This window comes from Syngnathus floridae, chromosome 14, assembly GCF_059516105.1.
Source record: "Syngnathus floridae isolate MCC-2025c chromosome 14, RoL_Sflo_1.0, whole genome shotgun sequence".
Lineage (NCBI taxonomy): Eukaryota > Metazoa > Chordata > Actinopteri > Syngnathiformes > Syngnathidae > Syngnathus > Syngnathus floridae.
In genome coordinates, this window is record NC_142426.1 from 3,869,808 (window position 1) to 3,887,786 (window position 17,979).

At 43.3% G+C, this 17,979-nt stretch overlaps 4 protein-coding genes across 15 annotated transcripts; 2 read left to right on the top strand and 2 right to left on the bottom strand.

Annotated features, from left to right (window-relative positions):
- The first annotated feature begins 209 nt into the window (after nt 1-209).
- znf644a (zinc finger protein 644a) lies at nt 210-5,702 on the top strand. 2 transcript variants are annotated; one of them, XM_088396918.1, is made up of 6 exons: nt 210-497; nt 1,240-3,583; nt 3,649-4,203; nt 4,300-4,425; nt 4,693-4,795; nt 4,881-5,702. In XM_088396918.1, the coding sequence occupies exons 2-6, from the start codon at nt 1,243-1,245 to the stop codon at nt 5,083-5,085; spliced, it is 3,330 nt and encodes a 1,109-aa protein (XP_088253044.1). In that variant the 5' UTR covers nt 210-497; nt 1,240-1,242; the 3' UTR covers nt 5,086-5,702. The 2 variants fall into 2 exon arrangements, with proteins under 2 accessions (XP_088253044.1, XP_088253043.1); XM_088396917.1 differs by lacking the exon at nt 210-497 and adding an exon at nt 638-768.
- Nucleotides 5,592-9,063, bottom strand: LOC148387118 (uncharacterized). 5 transcript variants are annotated; one of them, XM_088396921.1, is made up of 12 exons: nt 8,849-9,063; nt 8,448-8,563; nt 8,183-8,276; nt 7,604-7,999; nt 7,417-7,525; nt 7,124-7,196; nt 6,951-7,017; nt 6,701-6,848; nt 6,572-6,632; nt 6,332-6,462; nt 6,173-6,262; nt 5,592-6,072 (listed from the first exon to the last, which is right to left on the bottom strand). In XM_088396921.1, the coding sequence occupies exons 1-12, from the start codon at nt 8,947-8,949 to the stop codon at nt 6,052-6,054; spliced, it is 1,407 nt and encodes a 468-aa protein (XP_088253047.1). In that variant the 5' UTR covers nt 8,950-9,063; the 3' UTR covers nt 5,592-6,051. The 5 variants fall into 5 exon arrangements, 4 of the variants coding, with proteins under 4 accessions (XP_088253047.1, XP_088253048.1, XP_088253046.1 ...); XM_088396922.1 differs by having other exon boundaries at nt 7,417-7,464; nt 7,567-7,999; XM_088396920.1 differs by having other exon boundaries at nt 7,417-7,812; nt 7,882-7,999; nt 8,849-9,062.
- Nucleotides 9,064-9,321: 258 nt separating this feature from the next.
- Nucleotides 9,322-15,242, bottom strand: lrrc8da (leucine rich repeat containing 8 VRAC subunit Da). Of its 6 annotated transcripts, none has more exons than XM_088395430.1 (4): nt 15,087-15,242; nt 14,710-14,851; nt 14,155-14,303; nt 9,322-13,004 (listed from the first exon to the last, which is right to left on the bottom strand). In XM_088395430.1, coding segments are annotated over exons 3-4 (2,514 nt in total). In that variant the 5' UTR covers nt 14,156-14,303; nt 14,710-14,851; nt 15,087-15,242; the 3' UTR covers nt 9,322-10,491. The 6 variants fall into 6 exon arrangements, with proteins under 6 accessions (XP_088251556.1, XP_088251553.1, XP_088251554.1 ...); XM_088395427.1 differs by having other exon boundaries at nt 14,155-14,473; XM_088395428.1 differs by having other exon boundaries at nt 14,155-14,473; nt 14,710-14,862.
- gtf2b (general transcription factor IIB) lies at nt 15,228-17,863 on the top strand. Of its 2 annotated transcripts, none has more exons than XM_088395435.1 (7): nt 15,228-15,375; nt 15,921-16,033; nt 16,347-16,480; nt 16,597-16,743; nt 16,815-16,944; nt 17,040-17,321; nt 17,410-17,863. In XM_088395435.1, exons 1-7 carry the CDS (start codon nt 15,359-15,361, stop codon nt 17,541-17,543), a joined length of 957 nt encoding a protein of 318 aa, XP_088251561.1. In that variant the 5' UTR covers nt 15,228-15,358; the 3' UTR covers nt 17,544-17,863. The 2 variants fall into 2 exon arrangements, with proteins under 2 accessions (XP_088251561.1, XP_088251562.1); XM_088395436.1 differs by lacking the exon at nt 15,228-15,375 and adding an exon at nt 15,432-15,472.
- Nucleotides 17,864-17,979: the final 116 nt, after the last annotated feature.

Sequence of the window (17,979 nt, forward strand, 5' to 3'; positions counted from 1 at the left end):
ACATAATCCAATGGTTTTATTTAATTGGAAGACACTGTTGAAAGCTAATATTTACGAAACTGTTGCAAACCAATGACACCCCCCCCCCGTTAAAATCAATTTAATAACCATGATCAAGCTACTAAAAAAAATCTGTCACCAAAAAGGTTCATTAACTCATTTTTATGCCTCCTATTGGAACAAACCATTAGTACGTTTCGCGGGGGTGGGTGCACCGATTCGTAGTATTGCGTGTCTAAATTAAACGCATCACTCTCTGTATCTGGAAATTCTTTGTACACTTCTCACGGCTTGAAATGCTACTAATGGTCAGTTTGTTGGTTTTATCGCCGGGCAGACAGAAGTATTGACGTTTGCCCAGTTTTTAAAAAAAATGATCTGTGCCACACCAGACCACCACGGAAAATGGCGACTGTGAAGTAGATGGAAGACGAAAGTCAGAAATTATCATATGCACGATATTCTTCGCCTCCAGCCTCCATCTACTCCATTGAGGGGTAATGTGCGCTTGCTTTTCCCACCTCCCAGCATTTCGTTGTTATGCGTGTCGAATGTGGCGAGTAGGGTTTTGTCATTAGCTCTAGTTTAGCCTAGGTAATGAGGTTTTTCTTTTTTTGAGGGGGGGGGGCTGTATGGAGCAGCCTTTTTGGAAATGGTCTGCAGCTCATGCCAAGCAGCATCCAACAATACAACCAAATATTTGTGCTAAATATGAAGCTAAATATGAAGAAAGAAAACAAAGGGAATCGGCAACGCTGCTCTGGAAACGTATGTCAATTACATTGTGAACCGGTACTGTATATAAACTATTATGACGCAAGTTTCGGGTTTTCACACTATTCGCTGACGTTTGGCGATGCAAATTCAATGTGATTTAACACAATTTTGGATGGAACGTGCGAACGTGTTTGGTTGTGGCTCACTCAATTGTTATGACACATTTATTGCTGTTCAGTTCAGATACCTCCCTGCTCCGACCTTTAGAAAATTATATTGCACTGCTTGGAAGTCCCTCCGAAAAAAGAAAACAACTATTTTGCGTTTATTAAAATGGTTCTCGATTAATTTGATAAATTGTGGATTAATTGATTCATTTTGACAGCTTTATGCGTGACAAGACAGTTATTGATACCTCGACTTTTGAAATTGTGGCAATGAGCTAAGTGATCTGAACTGTCCAAGGAATTTTATTGATGTGATTGAATAACGTCATAATGTTTTTTGTTGTTGTTTTTTTAGGTCATGGCAGCTGAAATGTCATGTCTGGCTGGTGTTGATGGAGATGACAAAGATGCAGATCCTGACATCAGTGCCCTCATCCTCCTACAAGATTCTGTGAAAATGACAGAAGAATCAACCCCTTGCAATGATTCTTTTTACAAACCTTCCCAAAAGCAATCCAGTGTCCTGGATGTTCTATCAAACGCTGATATGTTGTCTCCAATTGGCTTGGGAAACGGACTGTCTTTACGTGAGGCGACTCGGGTCGACGAGGTCAACAGCATAACCATAGAGAAAGATGAGGAAAAAAGCATAACTCAGTTAAAAACAGTGCAGGAAATCGACACGACTGGAATTTGGGGTTTTGATGTAGAATCACCTGAGAAATCATCCGATGATTTAAGTTGGTACCCCCGTAGTGAGTTTATGCACTTTGCGTGGGAGAATCACAACGATTGCTCTGGTGAAGAGCCTAAAAAGGAAGTGTATTCTCTAAATAGCCAGGGCAGAAGAAAACGGAAAATGGACATGGTCACAATGGTGGATCCCTCAGAAGACCTACGCTCTGATTTATCTCACAAATTATCTGATTTTTTATCCGATAAAGAGGACCATGCGGACTCCATTTCTTTTAATGTCAGACAGTCAAGGACTGTCTCCAAGTTGCAGACATCCCAGGTGGAGAACGTCCCAAATTATCCCAATGGAACCTTGAAGGCTATCAAGCAAGTCCTCTGCAGTGCCCCTGAGAGACATTCGCAGGATGACAACCCAAGTGTCGCGCTCACACTAAATTCCCATCCTGATGAGGGAAAAGCGTCTTACTCGTGCATAAAATGCAAGATCGTTTTCAAAAAGAGATCTACCTGGCAGCGCCATATGAAAAGTCATGAAGACGGGCCAAATCATTTGCCAAAGATGTTTATCTGCAGAGAATGCGGAGAGTCTTTCAGTCACAGTAGCGTACTCATTGAGCACGCCAACACGCACCATGACAAAAGATCAACGCTAACCGGCAAACTGAAAAAATGGACTGACGGGAAGAACGAGGATAACGGCGCCAAGCTTTTCTGCCCTCAGTGCCCGTTTGGAACTAGCTGCCCCAACACGTTTGTTCAACATGCAAAAACTCACGCGAAAGAAAAGAAAAACTTTAAATGTGACAAATGTAACTTCAGGGCGACGAGTTGGCACGAACTTCGACGACACATCATCCTGCACTCGCAACATGTCGTCAAAAAGCAAAGCAGGGTCAGTCAATACGATACTTTCTCTTGTAATATTTGTACTTATAGAGCTCTTAGCAAAACCATTTTTAAAAATCACCTCTGGCGTCGCCACCAGCTCGAAATGAAGGAGTACGAAATGGAGCAGTACGGCAAGGACGTGGCTCCGCCTCCCCCGGATCTTTACATTCCCCCTTTCTCAACCATGGAAGACGCTGAGCTGACGTCCAAAATCCTCATCAAGGATGAGGTCTCTTCTCCCACCGAGTCAAACGCCATTTCGGATTTATTCAAAAGTCATCACCTCAAGAGAGGTTTCAAGGCCAAACTCAGCGAATCCAAACTGGACAAATCCATTAACGTTCTGCTATCCCGACAAAAACAGGGACAGAAGAGCGCACAGCAGAGGAAAACCTCTCACTATGCAGCCAACGGGAATAAAGATTCGACGACATTGGTCAAGGACGATACCACGCAATCTCCAAACGGCCTCACGGGACCAGTCCCTAACAGAAGCACCCCTTACCAATCGCCCGTCAAGAAGTCGCCATCAAAACGAAAGATGTCAACACCGTACCGCAACACGTCTGACCAAGAGTCACGCTTCGTCTCGTCAAAAGCTCTTCCAAGCCCTACCGGACGAAACCAAGGAGACCTGGAAGACAAAAAAGACATTTTCCAAGTGAAAGTCGAAGACCATCTTGACAACGGTGGCAGTCAAGAAAATCATAATTTAATTTATTCCTATAGCAGGAGAATGTCGCTATGCGGCGCTCTGCAGGCATCAAAGAGGCTCTTTGAGAAAGTGAAGAACGAAGAGTGCGACAACGAGCCCACGATAAAAGAAGAATGCATCGAAACGCAAGTGTTCCAAGAAACCTTTGATCCGCGCCAGACGCCGTCACTCGACTCCTTTGCGGACCAAATGCCGAAATTGGACTTGGACTGCAAGAATTGTCCGTACTGCCCGGCTGTCTTCCAGTCGGGAGTGGGCTTGTCCAATCACGTGAGAGGACATCTTCACCGGGTTGGACTGACCTACACAGCGCGACACGTTCTGACTCCTGAGAAAGTGGCTTGCGAAGACAGGCCCAAAATCCGACGGAAGATTGCAGCGTTTCGCAAAATCAAAAAAGGTAATCCTCATATCGAAAATGTATTTCAAAACAAATCTCTGAATTTAAATTGCTGTTCGTTGCAGTGCTGGAGTTGCCGCCCGAATCGGAGGACACCGAGACCGACATCCACTCCTGTCCGTTATGCGGGGACATGTTTGACAATAGGAAAGGACAGTCCAACCACGTACGCGGTCACCTCAAAAAAATCGGTCGAGCCCATTATTCAAAGAACAAATCGCCGTTAATTGTCCTCAAGGAGTTGATGCGCAACAAGAAGGAGTACACTAGAGCCGTTCACATTCTGGGAAAGCGACGAAATCATTTCCATTACGGAGCAGATTATTTCATGCCATCCGCTTTTGAATTCGATGACTCAGACTCGAACGCGTGGGCCGACGTGAAACCGCCCATGCCTCCGTGTTCGCTCTCGGAAACAGACTCGCCGCTGACAGCATTAGAACAAGATTCGCTCACCGACACGGCCGCATTGATAGGAATTCTAAAGAAGAGAAAATGCCAGGAAGACAGCAAACCCAAAACATTGGCGCCCGTTGCGAAGTACTCGGGTGCACTTTCTACAAACGGTGAACAAAGTTCAGGGCCGAGAGTCGCATCTTCGCTGCCAATCCCGATATCAGGTAAGCAGCCTTGAAAAATTTGCGGAGCATGCCACACTTATATTTTGGCCCAAAAAAATGTGAATTATCTCAATTGAGTGAATGTGCCTTTTGCAGAAAAAGGTGAATTCAACCGAAAGGTGTGCGTCCACTGCAACGCAACGTTCCACAGCGGCGTTAGTCTCTCGAACCACCTACGTGCGTGCGCAAAACGGAAAAGAAACGCCTTGCTCGAGGGAACGGGTAAGTGCAAAAATGAATTGTGTTTTAGGAAGTTGAATTTATGGCTTTAGTTTACATTTAGTTCATAAAAAAATTATAAATAGAACCACTCACCCTTGCATGAAGATGCCAGAGGTCTCACATTTTGAGTGACATCATGCAGGTTAATGGCTTGAGATCCAGCTTTTTTTTTTTCCTGGTAATTCTAGATTTTGTTGCAAAAAAGGCAGTTATTAATCAATCGAAACATATATATATTAATTTTTTTTAAATTCTAATTTATTTCAGAGTTTGATTGTAAACCGAGAAGGCAGCGTTTAAGGCCCAGCTCAAAGAAGAAGGTGCTTCCGTTAACACAAACTCCAGAGGAAACGTACAGACTCACATGCAGGTCAGCGTATTTTGGAAACACTCGGATTCAAAATAACAGGCAGCTGCTGAATTTTATTGATTTATTTTTTTTTTTTTGGTTCCAGGTTCTGCGACTTGGTTTTTCAGGGTCCCTTGTCTGTCCAGGAGGACTGGATCAAGCATTTACAGAGACACATTATGAACACGAGTATCCCCCGTACCGGACTGGCTATGGTGGAGGTCTCTTCGCTCCCCACCGCCGATTTGGCGTCTTGTGTCAAGACAGACCCGGAAAGCTCGCAGCCGGCCGCCGCACTTGACACCTCCTGAAGACAAAAGGCACCTTTCTTTTGTTGATAAGACTTTGACTAAACTATGTGTATGTACATTTTTCACTTTTTTTAGTCTTGCCAAAAGTACACACTCGTTGTCTTCAAGAGCATCGGTTACGCCAATTCTTTTGGATATTGCCCTCTTTCTGTTTTGACATCTTCCACCTTTTTGGAGTACATTTCCAAACAAGGACAGTTTAGGTTCATGCAGTAGACAACTTTTACCTCACCCTTTTTTCAAAATTTGGGAGCACTGCTACTGTATCAATTTTTAAAATATGAAGAGGACAAAGAAAAAGCTTCGTTTTCTACTCCCTTAAAACACATTTTATGGCACAGAATTTGAGTACTTTAAGTATTTGGAAATTCTAAGAAAAAAAAAAACGTGACAGGAACCTATGTACTTGAACCTTGTTTTGTTTTGTTTTGTTAAAGCATTTCGGTAACTTTGTTACTAATTAAACGCATTTTTAAAAAACAAGAAAAACAAACTAACACTTAAAGCATTGTCTATACTATTTAATGATGAAATATACAGTTTCTAAATTAATTTTGAAATGTACAGTATCATAAATACAAGACTGAATACATCTGTGGTCTAAATAAAAAAAAAAAAATGTACATGTTGCTTTTCCCTCCTTGCTGGCATTTTTAACTCATGAGACAAGAAGTGATGAGCAAAACAAATCTGTTGATTAACCTCTAAAGTTCTGTGGCACGGCTCGGTGATAGAGCGGTCGATGTTCCCCGGCCGGCCGGCTATTGTGACCATGTCCAAGTATCCTTGCGCAAAATAATGAGCCTGAAGTTGCTCCTGATTCTGCGTCACCGCTGCGAAGCGCATTGGGGGGGGGGGCCTTAAAAGGTGCAAAAGCGAGTAAAAGACCACATATGTGGTTCTGAAGGTGGCAAAGTTTGTTTGCTTGTGGCAGATAGCACCAAGATCATCTTTTGAGGGCTGCTTTCAATCAAAGTGGCTGAAACCCTGATCAAAAAAAAAAAAACATTAGTAAGAAACAGAAATGAATGCAGATGGTCCATTTGAATGATAACTAAACATTTCATTTTTTGCCCAAAATACATACCTTAATGAAATTTTCAAACTGAGGCTGCAACTCTTTCATGATGGTATCTGCTTTGTTGAGTGAAGCCTGTCTCCGTTGCGCGTCAAATTCCTTCAAGAAACGGCAGCATTTTCTGAGCAAACTTTCACGATTGCGTCCAAAAATGAAGACGGTCGTTACTTTAGTGTTGGAGAGGTGTTCCATCGAGGTAATGTGATTCTGCACGGCTGCTTCTGCTGTGGACACCAGCACCTGGCACGCCGCGCAGTGGAACAATGACACCTTTGTCATGTGGTCCTTCTCCTGTAGAACTGACAAAATAGTTTATTGCGAAATGGTCAGAAAATCAGGTATTTACTACAAATAAGGGCTTTGAAAGAAGGTTTTTAAGGTTTTTAGTCCTGACAAGTCAATTCATACCTTGAAGAGCACAGTGTTCAATGGCTCGGCTGCATTTGATGCTTTTATACACCATGACGTCCTGCAAATATATACATTTAAAAAAAAAAAAAAAAACTGAAAATGAAAATTGTGTGGAAAAACTCTAACCTGCAGAAAGGCAATGGTCAGGTCATCGTAGTTATTCTGCTCCTGGATGTGCTCCATGGTGTCCCAGTGAATTTTACTTTGCAAATGTTTCTCCAACTCCTGCCCGTTGCTTAGTTCAATGTCACACAGGTCACAGTTGATAGTTATCCTTCAAAGAGACAACATCTCCTTTGTAAAACACAATTGATCAAATCTACAAGCAAGCCACATCTTTGGCTTCACGATATGGAGAAACATTTTTGTTACTCACTGATCCATTTGGACAGATTTTCTCATTTTCCTTTTTATCCTCGTCGTCGGTGGCCTGCGCTCCAGTTCTGCAAAGCAGTTGAAAACATACATTGAGAGTCTTAACACATTTTTAAATCAAATCTACTTAAAACACATGGCGATTTCTTGGGCAAATCTAAAACTGGTATTCACCTGCTTCATCGGGCTCCTTAATTTTATAGTCCCGCTCCAACCTGGGCAAGGATAATCTAACTCGTGGGATCATCTGCGAATGTGAAAACGAAGCAGTTGGTTTGGACAATACTCATCTTATAAGCAGATTAATGCAGAAAAACCGGAGCACAAAATCAGATGAAGCCACGTTTGGTCATAATTGTCTACTCCAGTCCTGTAGGTGGCAGTAAAGGGCTTTTTTTTGTTTTTGTTTTTAATGCAACAGCGATATTGACTAATGACCAGAGTTTGTGTCCCTAACTTTACCGTACCGGGGTTCTGTACTCAGCCCTGGTCATCTCTTCTTTTCCGTTGATCCTCTGTTCCGTGTAAGACGCAGAATATCGTTGACGAGATGAGCCATCCAAATGCCTGTCAGGGCTGAAAGATATTTGAGTAGATTCATAACTACGACACTCAACTGATTTCAAATCTGGGGTGTAGGACTGTTGCTCAGACAGCCGATGGTGACTTGGATTTTCGTTGAGTCTTCTCTCAAAGCTGAAGTCGTGAATGTCCAAGGCTCGGTCCAACATCCACGGGGGAATGTTGCGGCCTCTTCTATCCGGAGACATACGTTGCCACTCATCCTGCTTGGGCGGGGAACGTTGCCACTCAAGGTTGTCATCTTGCTCGGACAGGGAATGTTGCCACTCAACGTTGTCATCCTGTTCGGACGGAGAACGTTGCCACTCAAGGTTGTCATCTTGCTCGGGCGGGGAACTTTGCCACTCAATGTTGTCGTCCTTCTCGGGCGAGTTTTCATCCCCAGGTGGGGAGTCGCCGCTAATGTCCTCTAAGGTGGCATTGGGCAAGTCTTCCATCGGTGGGTCAAAGGGGTCGTAAATTCCAGTGCTGAAAGCGACAGAGGATGACCGCTAGTGTTAGCTACATGGTGATTTTTTGTCATTTTAGGAAAACAGATGTTTTATTTTTCTTAATACAGCATTGCCTTGAGGTTCGTTCTAATTTCGAAATACAAACGCTTGATGGTGGTAAACACAAGTCAGTTCACGATAAGTATGATGTGGGACTTGCCTTTCCTCAGTGCTTTGCTTCTGTGATTCATCTTCAGAGTTTTCCCCATCGATCGGTTTGAATGAAGACTTCCATCTACCAGAAGTGGCTTTCACTAAAAAGTCAAATAAAATGAGTGTTATCTTGAGTCGGTGTATATTGCTTCATCCAATAGATGGATGGGTAGTGTATATAAACCACTTAATTTTCCAATATTACAACTGGAACCTTAATAAATACACCACTTTTTAGTTTGAAAATAGAGCTGAAAATAAAGTTTTGTTACCTGGTCTAGTCTGAGATTGAGCTGCCATCATCTTAACAGATGTGCTTTTAGTATTGGGCTCGGGTTTGGCTCTCATTGGCATGTGCACCACGTTTTCTCTGAAGTCTCCAGGCACTCTAATAATCATTTTGGGGGAAAATAAGTTAGAAGCCAACACAACTGGTCAAATGTACGAGGCTAAACACAGGTTGTTGTTGTATCAAGGCTAAGTACAACTCGCATGAAGCTAGCAGCAAAGCTTGTTTGCTTTAGCCACAAAGCTCCATACACAACCGAAATAAAACACCGTTGTGGTTTTACCATGCTAGCTAAACAATAAATGGACATGTTACTAGATAAGTAATGTTTTTGTTCCAAAAAATGTGGCCTAACAGGCTGCTGTTAATCGAGGATAAAATTACCTAGTCGGTGGATGGTCACTGAAACGGCTAATTCGTTCCCGAGTCCCCGTCGCTGCTAACCGTGAAGTGTTGCTACAAGCAACATTTTTGTGGGGATTCATGGTTTGGTTTGCTTTTTTGCAGGAAAGATCCCAAAATGAGCGAGTAGTATGTGCATATATGCACAGAACAGTGAACGCTCCCTCAAGAGTTCCCAATATAACCAGTAGGTGGTGCTACAGTATACGTTTAGGATTCGTGATAGCGTACAGAGGGGTCCTCGAGTTACGATGGTTTCTACGGTTACAAAGATACAGATAAAGTTTAATTTTCACTGATATTTATATAGTTTTTTTCACTAGGAAAAAAAAAACGATTTCTAGAATTTCACATTAATTACTTAAGAAATGCACCGTGAACGATATTAAAATAATGTAAAGTTATAATCCACATTAGTTTTTAAGGAATACACTACGAAACAAATAACACTCAACTATCTTTTCAGTGATTTTTATTTAGTCATGAAAACTGTGAATATAGGACACTGAGGTGATACAGCAACTATGAATACATGAAACAACAGTATACAAAAATACACGGGGGGGAGGCAAACAACTTTGTTGTCAATATGCTAATTAGTCAAAGTGTAAAACGTGTATACACGTTCACATTTTAGGGCATGGAGAAAACATTTAAAAGGTCCAGCCCGTCAAGGAAAACAGGATCTGAGAACATTCATGGATTTTTTTTTTTAATGCAAGTGAATTGCATAGTACATTTCTAACATTGTAGTTTAAAAGGTAATATCTAGTGATTTAGTCAATTCTGGAATTGCTATGTTCTTCATGACATTGCTAAACAAACACCACTAATAACCTGAATCACAAAACGGAGCAGAAGATATCCTTCAAGTAGTGAGCACAACAAACACTGGAGAAGATAATGTGATTTTTTTGGCCTGCAAGTGAAGAAAAACATTAAAGCCATTTGATTACAAAAAAAAATCCCCCCCATTTAAATTTTTATCCACGGTTCTATTTGTTCCTGAGACAAAAATATCAAAGGTCTATATTACAAGTAATAATTTAAAAAAAAAAAATGGTTTGACATGCTTGATGCAAAAAAAAAGAAAAAAAAAGAAAATAATGACAGCTGTAAATTAATTCAGTTTAACAATGAGCAATTGAGACTCGTCATTAATTTCATAATGAAAGAATGCATTCATTGCCCAGCCCTTGGTGTTTGGTGCTTTTAATGGTGCTTTCTACACTCATCAGCGGAATAAAAACAATCAAAAGGTTTGGAACACCACTCAGGCACACCGTTACATTATTTGTGTCACAACAAGATTCTCTTCAGCCGGTCGAGCTTCCGTCAAATTGAACTAACACTGTTTTAAAATGACTGTAATTTAAAAAAAAAAATCAAAGATGTATTTATTCAAGATAATTTAATGCCACAATGGGTGGATGAATTTGTTTTGTGCCAAAAATCAAACAAAAACTGGAAATCGATTTTCCAGATTTGAGTTGCTACAAGATGGTAACAAAGAGATACCATCTCAACTCTGAATACTTTGGCCACAACACTGACTTTTTGGGGGTTGATTGGGTGAAGAAAAAAAAAATCTCCCTGTCTGGACCCAAAAAGTTTGAGCCCCGCTGCTACAAGACACTTGTGCTGGCGATGTTGCTGTCTCGGCCGATGCTCTCCCTGACTTCCACGGGCAGGGTCATGTAAAGGTGATCCTCCACCAGGAACTCACTTCTGAGGAGCCGGCGGCAGTTGCCGAGCTGCGCGGGGAGCCTTTCCATACTGTTGCCCTTCAGCTCCAGATGGTTGAGCAGAACCAGGTCGCCAACAGCCTCTGACAGTTCCCTCAGGTCGTTGTGGCCCAAGCAAAGCACTCTCAGCTTGGTGCACTTGAACAAATTCTTGGGCAAGGTCTCCAGCTTGTTGGAAGTCATGTCCAGTTCCAGCAGGTCCAGCAGAAGACCGACATCCTGAGGGAGCACCTGGATTAAGTTGTGGGCCAAATTCAAAGATTGCAGTTTAGGTAGTTTGAATAACGCTGGCGGGAGGGACTGCAATTTATTGTGCGAGAGGTGGAGAGCCTCCAGCGACTTGCCCTGGATGATGGAGGAGGGGATTGACGTGATTTTGTTGTGCCACAATTTGAGACACGTCAGTCTCTTGAGGTGCTGCAGACTGACAATCTCCTCGATGGTCCGGATGTTGTTGGACTTCAAATCGAGCTCCTGCAGGTTGAGCAAGCTGAAAATAGCGTGGGGGATCTTCTCCAGCTCGCAACTGTGCAACTCCAGGTCGATGAGGTTGGTCATTTTTTTCAGAGTGTTCAGCCCGAAGAGTCTCGTGCCGTCGTTGTGCACCATCAATTTCACCAGGTGCTGCGACACGTCTGTGATGTTGGTAGGCAATTTTGGGAGGTTGCTCTTCAGGTACAAAATCTTTAAATGCCTCAAGTCCCGCATGGACTCTAAACCGAACATCCTGTTATTTTCCGAGCTCAGGTTCCCGACGATGTAGAGCTGTCGCAAATTCCTCAGCAAGAAGATCCATGTTGGGATCTCTGCAACATCTGTGAAACTGATGTGAAGGCTGTGAAGATGATCGCGGAGGAAAGCGAATCCGGTCTGCTCCACTTTGGCGGGACACTCGTAGAGGTGCAGCTCCCTCAGACTGGTCATCTGGGACACGTTAGCGGTGAATCTGACTTCGGGAATCTTCTCCAGCTTGAGCACCTCCAAGTCGGTGAGGTCAAAGACCACGTTTGGAAGACCGAAGAGATTCTTCAGGTGCAGCTCTTGCTGATCTTGCGCGTTACGAGTCACGCATTTCCGGGCTTTTTTGAAGTTCCACTCGTGATTGAGGCTGATCTCCCTCAGCTTATTCTCGCTCACCTCGGAGAGGAAGACGCCGAAGCGTTTGGAGTAGAGCTGGTCGTACTGGTCGACCATGTGTAAGAGGAAAGCAAAGTCGTTTTTGACATCTGGAATGTCACTAAAGCTGCTCTCTTCCCTGACTTTCTCAAAGGAATACTCTTTGAGAGGTCCTCGGAATACCCAGAAGAGGGAGTAGAGACACACCATCCCGTACAAGATCATCAGAGCTATGTAGCAAAAGAGAACCTTTTCTAACATGAACGCCATGTTGTGCGTACAATAGAAGCGTCCGTAGCCCACCAGCGCTTTGACGTCAGTCTCACAGATATGCTCAAAATGAATTTTCACCAAAAAGCTGGAGGTGTAGGACAGCATTGAAATAAAGGTGGCCGTTTTGAAGATGGTCTGAGCCGCGTAGAACCTGTAGATGAAGTCGTTGTCCTCCACGTGAGCTCGGAACTTGCGCACTTTCTCAAACAAGGCTTTGGCCTGCTCTCCGTCCTTTTTATCCAAGATGGGCATGGTGGCCGTCGGGGCTTCGGCGATGGGGTTATCCGCCGAGACCACGCCGTCCAGCATGGGGGAGGTGGACATGGAACCGGAGCCTTCCTCGTTGCCTTCTAAAGACGCGGTGTGATGCGCGAAAGAGGTGCCGCTCAACCTCTGCTTGTTCTTCTCCGACTCTTCGCAGGCTGTTTCCGACACGGCCTTGGTGGTCCACGGAGACTCGAAACAGCGACACAGAATGGAGACAAAGTGTTCTATTTTTGAGCTCGTCTTGGGAAATTTGAACCAGAAGTTGCTGCTGACCATCAGGATGACAGTGTTAATCAGGATGAGATAAGGGAAGAATTTGGAATACCAGGGCAACACAAGGTGATAACACATTTGGTTGATGAACACGTACTGCTGAAAGTCCAAATTGGTCTTGATTCCCGGTGCTTGAGGCCGATGATTACAATTCTCTTCTCTCTTATCAGTATCTTCATAATGGGGCTGAAAGTTTTGCACAGCACTCTTGATGTTTATCGCAGCAGCTACTTGCTGAGCATTCTGTGCGGGGTCGGAGTCATTTCGAGAGTTCTCCTGTGTTTCGTCCATGAAAGGAAGGCACGCTAGCTGGTCCTTGGTGATCTGCATGGTCATGGCAAATAGGGCCAACATGAGCATGACCAAGCTCAAATAATCCATGAAGACATCCCACCATGGCTTCAAGATGCGGTACGTCGGATGGACGTCATTCAAGGACGCAAACTCCGTCACTGTGAACATCACTGCAACGAGAGAAAAGACAATCAGTTTTGAGTATTTACATTTGAGGGTAGCACGACAGCAATGGAGACAAAGCTCATTGATTACGTCAAGTTGGAACCTTCTGCTTTGAAAATGGATGTTCAATGGCAGGCCTGCTTTCAATTGCCTTGTGAAATGCTCTTACTTGTTACTTCCTGTCCAATATGAATAGTCCTCACCGTTCAGCATGTCGCTCTGTTTTTGTCAAGCCCAAAGCAAAGGGTTATACCAACAGGTGCATATAAAAAAAAAAAAGGTGTTTAAAAACCAGGAGCACCATTTAAAAAGTGTGACTGTGTAACTTTTCGCATTGCCTAACAAATCTGTTTTAATTCAATCAAAGTTTGAGTCATAGTGGTACCGCGACCTTTGGGTTGAATCTGTTACATGGCAATACCCAAAAACACTTTTATTTCATATTAACAGAGGAAAATGTTAATCAAACGTAAACACGTGATAGAATCAATAAGTCACATACCCCCATTGGTTAGTTTAGTGGCAATTGGTTGCAATGTTGTACACAACCGAGTTATAATGTGACGTCATTAAACTTTTATTAATGACGTGGACGTAGACGTCATTCTTTGTTTGGGACGGAGAGATGCGGGGTGGATGTTTGTATGTCGTCACATCATGAGCTCGATTATATATTCTGCTCACATTCTTATCATATGGAAAAACGGCACTTCATTTCTTACATCTTTGTTTTGGTTTCTAGACTTTTTGTGACGTCATTTTTAGCCCAAAATGATCGTTATTGGTATCAATAAAGAGACCCGAGAAATGAAAGATTTTTTTCCTCTGGAAGGTGCGAATAAAATCCACATATGCACACACAAACATGACCATTACGTATTCGCAGCCTTGTGATATAATACAGCTGAGTTTATTAATAAATAAGAGGAACAATACATGCGAAGAATAGAACAGCTGGTCTTTTTTTCCACTTGAGATCAGGGTAGACTTTGCAACCTCTACAGGATGAACTGCAATTATGTTTTGAGTCAGGTTACTTGTTGACTTTATAATGTATTGTAGTGTTTGACGCAAAAAAAGAAAGTCCTCCAAAAGCCATACTTGTTAACTAGCAAGGACTTAATGATTACAAGTATACTGTGATACATCACTTACTGACGGTGCGGCGTTAAAGGACCCCGGTTATTCCTTGCTTAACCGGCGTTCAACATTTTGCCGATTCCACGGTTCACACATTTGTCGGTGAGAGAGGCGGTTACATCCTTCAAGTGTTCGTTCTCCACTGAACAGAGCTCGGTTCAAGCCTGTTGGTCCCGGACAAAGTGCGCAGACGAACAACAGAAGAGAGGAGAGAGGAGGCAGGTGAAGGAGAGACAAGAGAGGCTGAACCAACATGGAGCCGTTGTGCTTTGGTCGCCTCTGATTGGACGATGAAAGGACGGCTACTTCCTGAAGACTCCGCTTTGCGTGCGAACTTTATCCCATGTTGCATTCAAGTGAAAACGGGGAAAAGAAAGTCACACAGACACTGGTTAATTCGATTATCAGTAGTTTAGTTCATCTGTAAGGTTTAGTTGGATTTAACTTTTAATTACGATACATGCATTTATTTTTTGGGAACAATTTATTTTCAAGCACTTATTTTTAAATTACAATTTATGTGTTGTTTTTGTTTCTTGAGCCAGTCAGTATTGAACCCAATGAACTTACATCATTCCCAGATGATGCACCCGACAGAGAAAGTGCTCCATAGTTGCTATCAATACAGGTTCCAACCGGTCTTGGGCTGCTGGCTGCTATTTATCAGCGCTCTGTTCTCACGATACTCATGTACAGTACTTTGATGGGGGGGCTGGGGGAGGGCTGAGGGAAAAGAAAGCAAGTATTAAATTGTGTGATGCCTTGAGTCTGTGGTACAAGATCAAATATGGAAGTCATTAAAGATGGCAAATGCATTTTTTTTTCAATTTGTCTCTATGTAGTATGTAGTATGAGGGATTTCCTCCTTTTAATTAGAGGAGCTCAGATGAAGCTAACAACCACCTTAACTAGCTCTCTATTATTCACATGCTGTATTATGCTTGTACCTCATTCTCTGGTTTATGTGTATAACATGGTTTCATTAAAAAAAAAAGACTAATTCCTTCCTCCCTGGCTTTCTTCCTTCTACCTTGACTCAAAGAAGTTTGCAGAAATGAGAACGGTACGGTCATTTTTAGTTTCTATTGTGACATATCGAAAATAGGTGATTCGTGCTCTCTGACTTGCCGTACCCAAAAGGCCACGTGATCAAAAATCTATAAATAAGAGTACTTCTGCTCCAAGTGGTTTGTTTCTTTGACAGACTTACACTTGTGTCATGGCGTCTACAAGCCGGTGAGTAGGGCGCTGATTATTCGTCATAAATAACTCAACGACGTGACTTTTGAGCTAAAGCCACCGAAAAACAAAGAGACGGCCCTCGCTCGATGAGGTAGCATATTGTTGCTTAGTGTAGCGTGCTAGCTCAGCGGTCGTTGTGTCCACACGCTGTTGTTTTTTCGTAGACCAATTGTATAATAATTGTAATAAAAGCTAATTCACTACAAGTTGTCACTGATGTTAAAAAAAATATTATTTCCAATCCCAAATATAGGATATGATGCCGGGATCGCTAGCCGTGTGGCTAATGCAGTGGCTGCCCAGTTGTCTAATAACAGGCTTGCGCAGCGTCATCACATTCATTGGAACATTTTTTTTTTTTTTTAAGGCAGTCAAACTTTTTTTTTTTTTAATGTTTTTTTTACTCCGATTGCGGTTCGCATTAGGTTTTTGTATAAATAATCACACGCGGTGTGAAATCACGAATAGCTACGTACCTCACTCCTAGTTTGGTAAAGTAACAAAACTAATCGTATTTGTATCCATGATGATCATCACAGTGGAGATGGATCGACCTTGCCCAGGGTTCAGTGTCCCAACCACCCCGATGCTATCCTGGTGGAAGACTACCGAGCAGGAGACATGATTTGCCCCGAGTGTGGTCTTGTTGTAGGTAAGCATAGGTGCACCCCTGAATTTAGCAAAGGGTCAACATGAGAAAGTGGACCATTAGCAGAAGGCTAAACTAACCTCAATTATTAGGAAAAGTATATTGTCTTGTTGCCAATACATAGGTTAAAGCTCTTGTGGATTGGAGTGTTCTCTAATGAGCCTCCTGAGCACAGAGCTTTAACCAGGAGGGAGATGATGCATACCAGCTGGTACTGATGCAAGCGCCCAGTAGATGCGTGTCATCTAACAGGATTGCACATCAAGGTTTTTTTTTTGTTCTGTTCGAAGTGTCATTTTGTGTGGTTTTTCCTCAGGTGACCGTGTGATCGACGTTGGGTCAGAGTGGAGGACGTTTTCCAATGAGAAAGCCCTCAAAGATCCATCCAGAGTGGGCGACGCCCAGAATCCACTGCTGAATGGAGGAGATCTCACCACCATGATTAGCAAGGTCAGCAAATACCTTGTCCTTGGACCTGAAACGTTTGAGAACCCCTCCACTCCAATTCTCTCACGCTGACATAGTGATGGCAACATTGAAGTCAAAGTTCTTTGTTTCCATCACAGGGAACAGGGGCCGCTAGTTTTGACGAGTTTGGCAACTCCAAGTACCAGAACCGCCGCACCATGAGTAGCTCGGACCGGGCCATGCTCAACGCCTTCAAAGAGATCACCACCATGGCTGATCGCATTAATTTGCCAAGGAACATTATAGTAAGTGAACTGCTATGAGGATTTTGGTAGTTTAGGGTTTTCTTTTCACCTTGTCAATGTTCGCCTGGCAGGACAGAACCAACAACCTATTCAAGCAAGTTTACGAACAAAAGAGCCTGAAGGGCCGAGCCAACGACGCCATCGCATCTGCCTGCCTCTACATTGCCTGCAGACAAGAAGGCGTCCCCAGAACGTTTAAAGGTCATACCACAAACATCCCCATTGACTACCAAATGCAATGTATGGCGATCCAATTTCATTTTGACGAGTAACATGGCGTCCGTGTTGATCCTCAGAAATCTGCGCCGTGTCCCGCATCTCCAAAAAGGAGATCGGCCGCTGCTTCAAGCTGATCCTGAAGGCCCTGGAGACCAGTGTGGACCTCATCACCACAGGGGACTTCATGTCCCGCTTCTGTTCCAATCTTGGCCTGCCCAAGCAGGTGCAGATGGCCGCCACGTACATAGCCATGAAGGCCGTCGAGCTGGACCTGGTGCCCGGCAGGAGCCCCATCTCCGTGGCCGCCGCCGCCATCTACATGGCCTCGCAGGCCTCTGCCGAGAAGAAGACACAGAAAGGTAATACGAGTGTTGAGGCAATTTGTACATTTCAGAGATATTTAAGTTGATCTACATTTTGGGAAACGTCTTCCATGTGCCACTAAAGAAATCGGAGACACCGCCGGTGTCGCAGATGTGACCATCCGACAGTCGTACCGGCTCATCTACCCTCGCGCCGCTGAACTTTTCCCTTTGGACTTCAAATTTGACACACCTGTCGACAAGCTGCCCCAACTGTGAAAAGATCCCCTTCGCCTCCAACCCCAGCAGTACGACAGCGTCTACTACTTTACCGCTGTTTTTTTTTTTTTGTGGTTGGTTTCTCTTGTCCCTAAGATTTCAAGGCAGCCTCACAGCAAAAAGATGGACACACATTCCAGTGATCACTAAAGAACTCTCCTTACCAGACGGACATGTTCAAGTGAGGATAATGTTTTCAATTTTAGGCTGCTTTCATACTGTATACATGCATTTTTTGTAGGAAAATGATCTGCTTATATTTTGTTAGTTTGTTTGAACTGTAATTTAAAAAAATAAAGAACTTTTCATTGGAAACGAAACTACAGATTCAGGGTAATTGCTTTTCAACCTTACGTCACTGATTTCTGGAAAATTACCCAACTTCACTCAATACCATCTATGCCAGCAACATATAATGACAGGCAGAACAATTCAA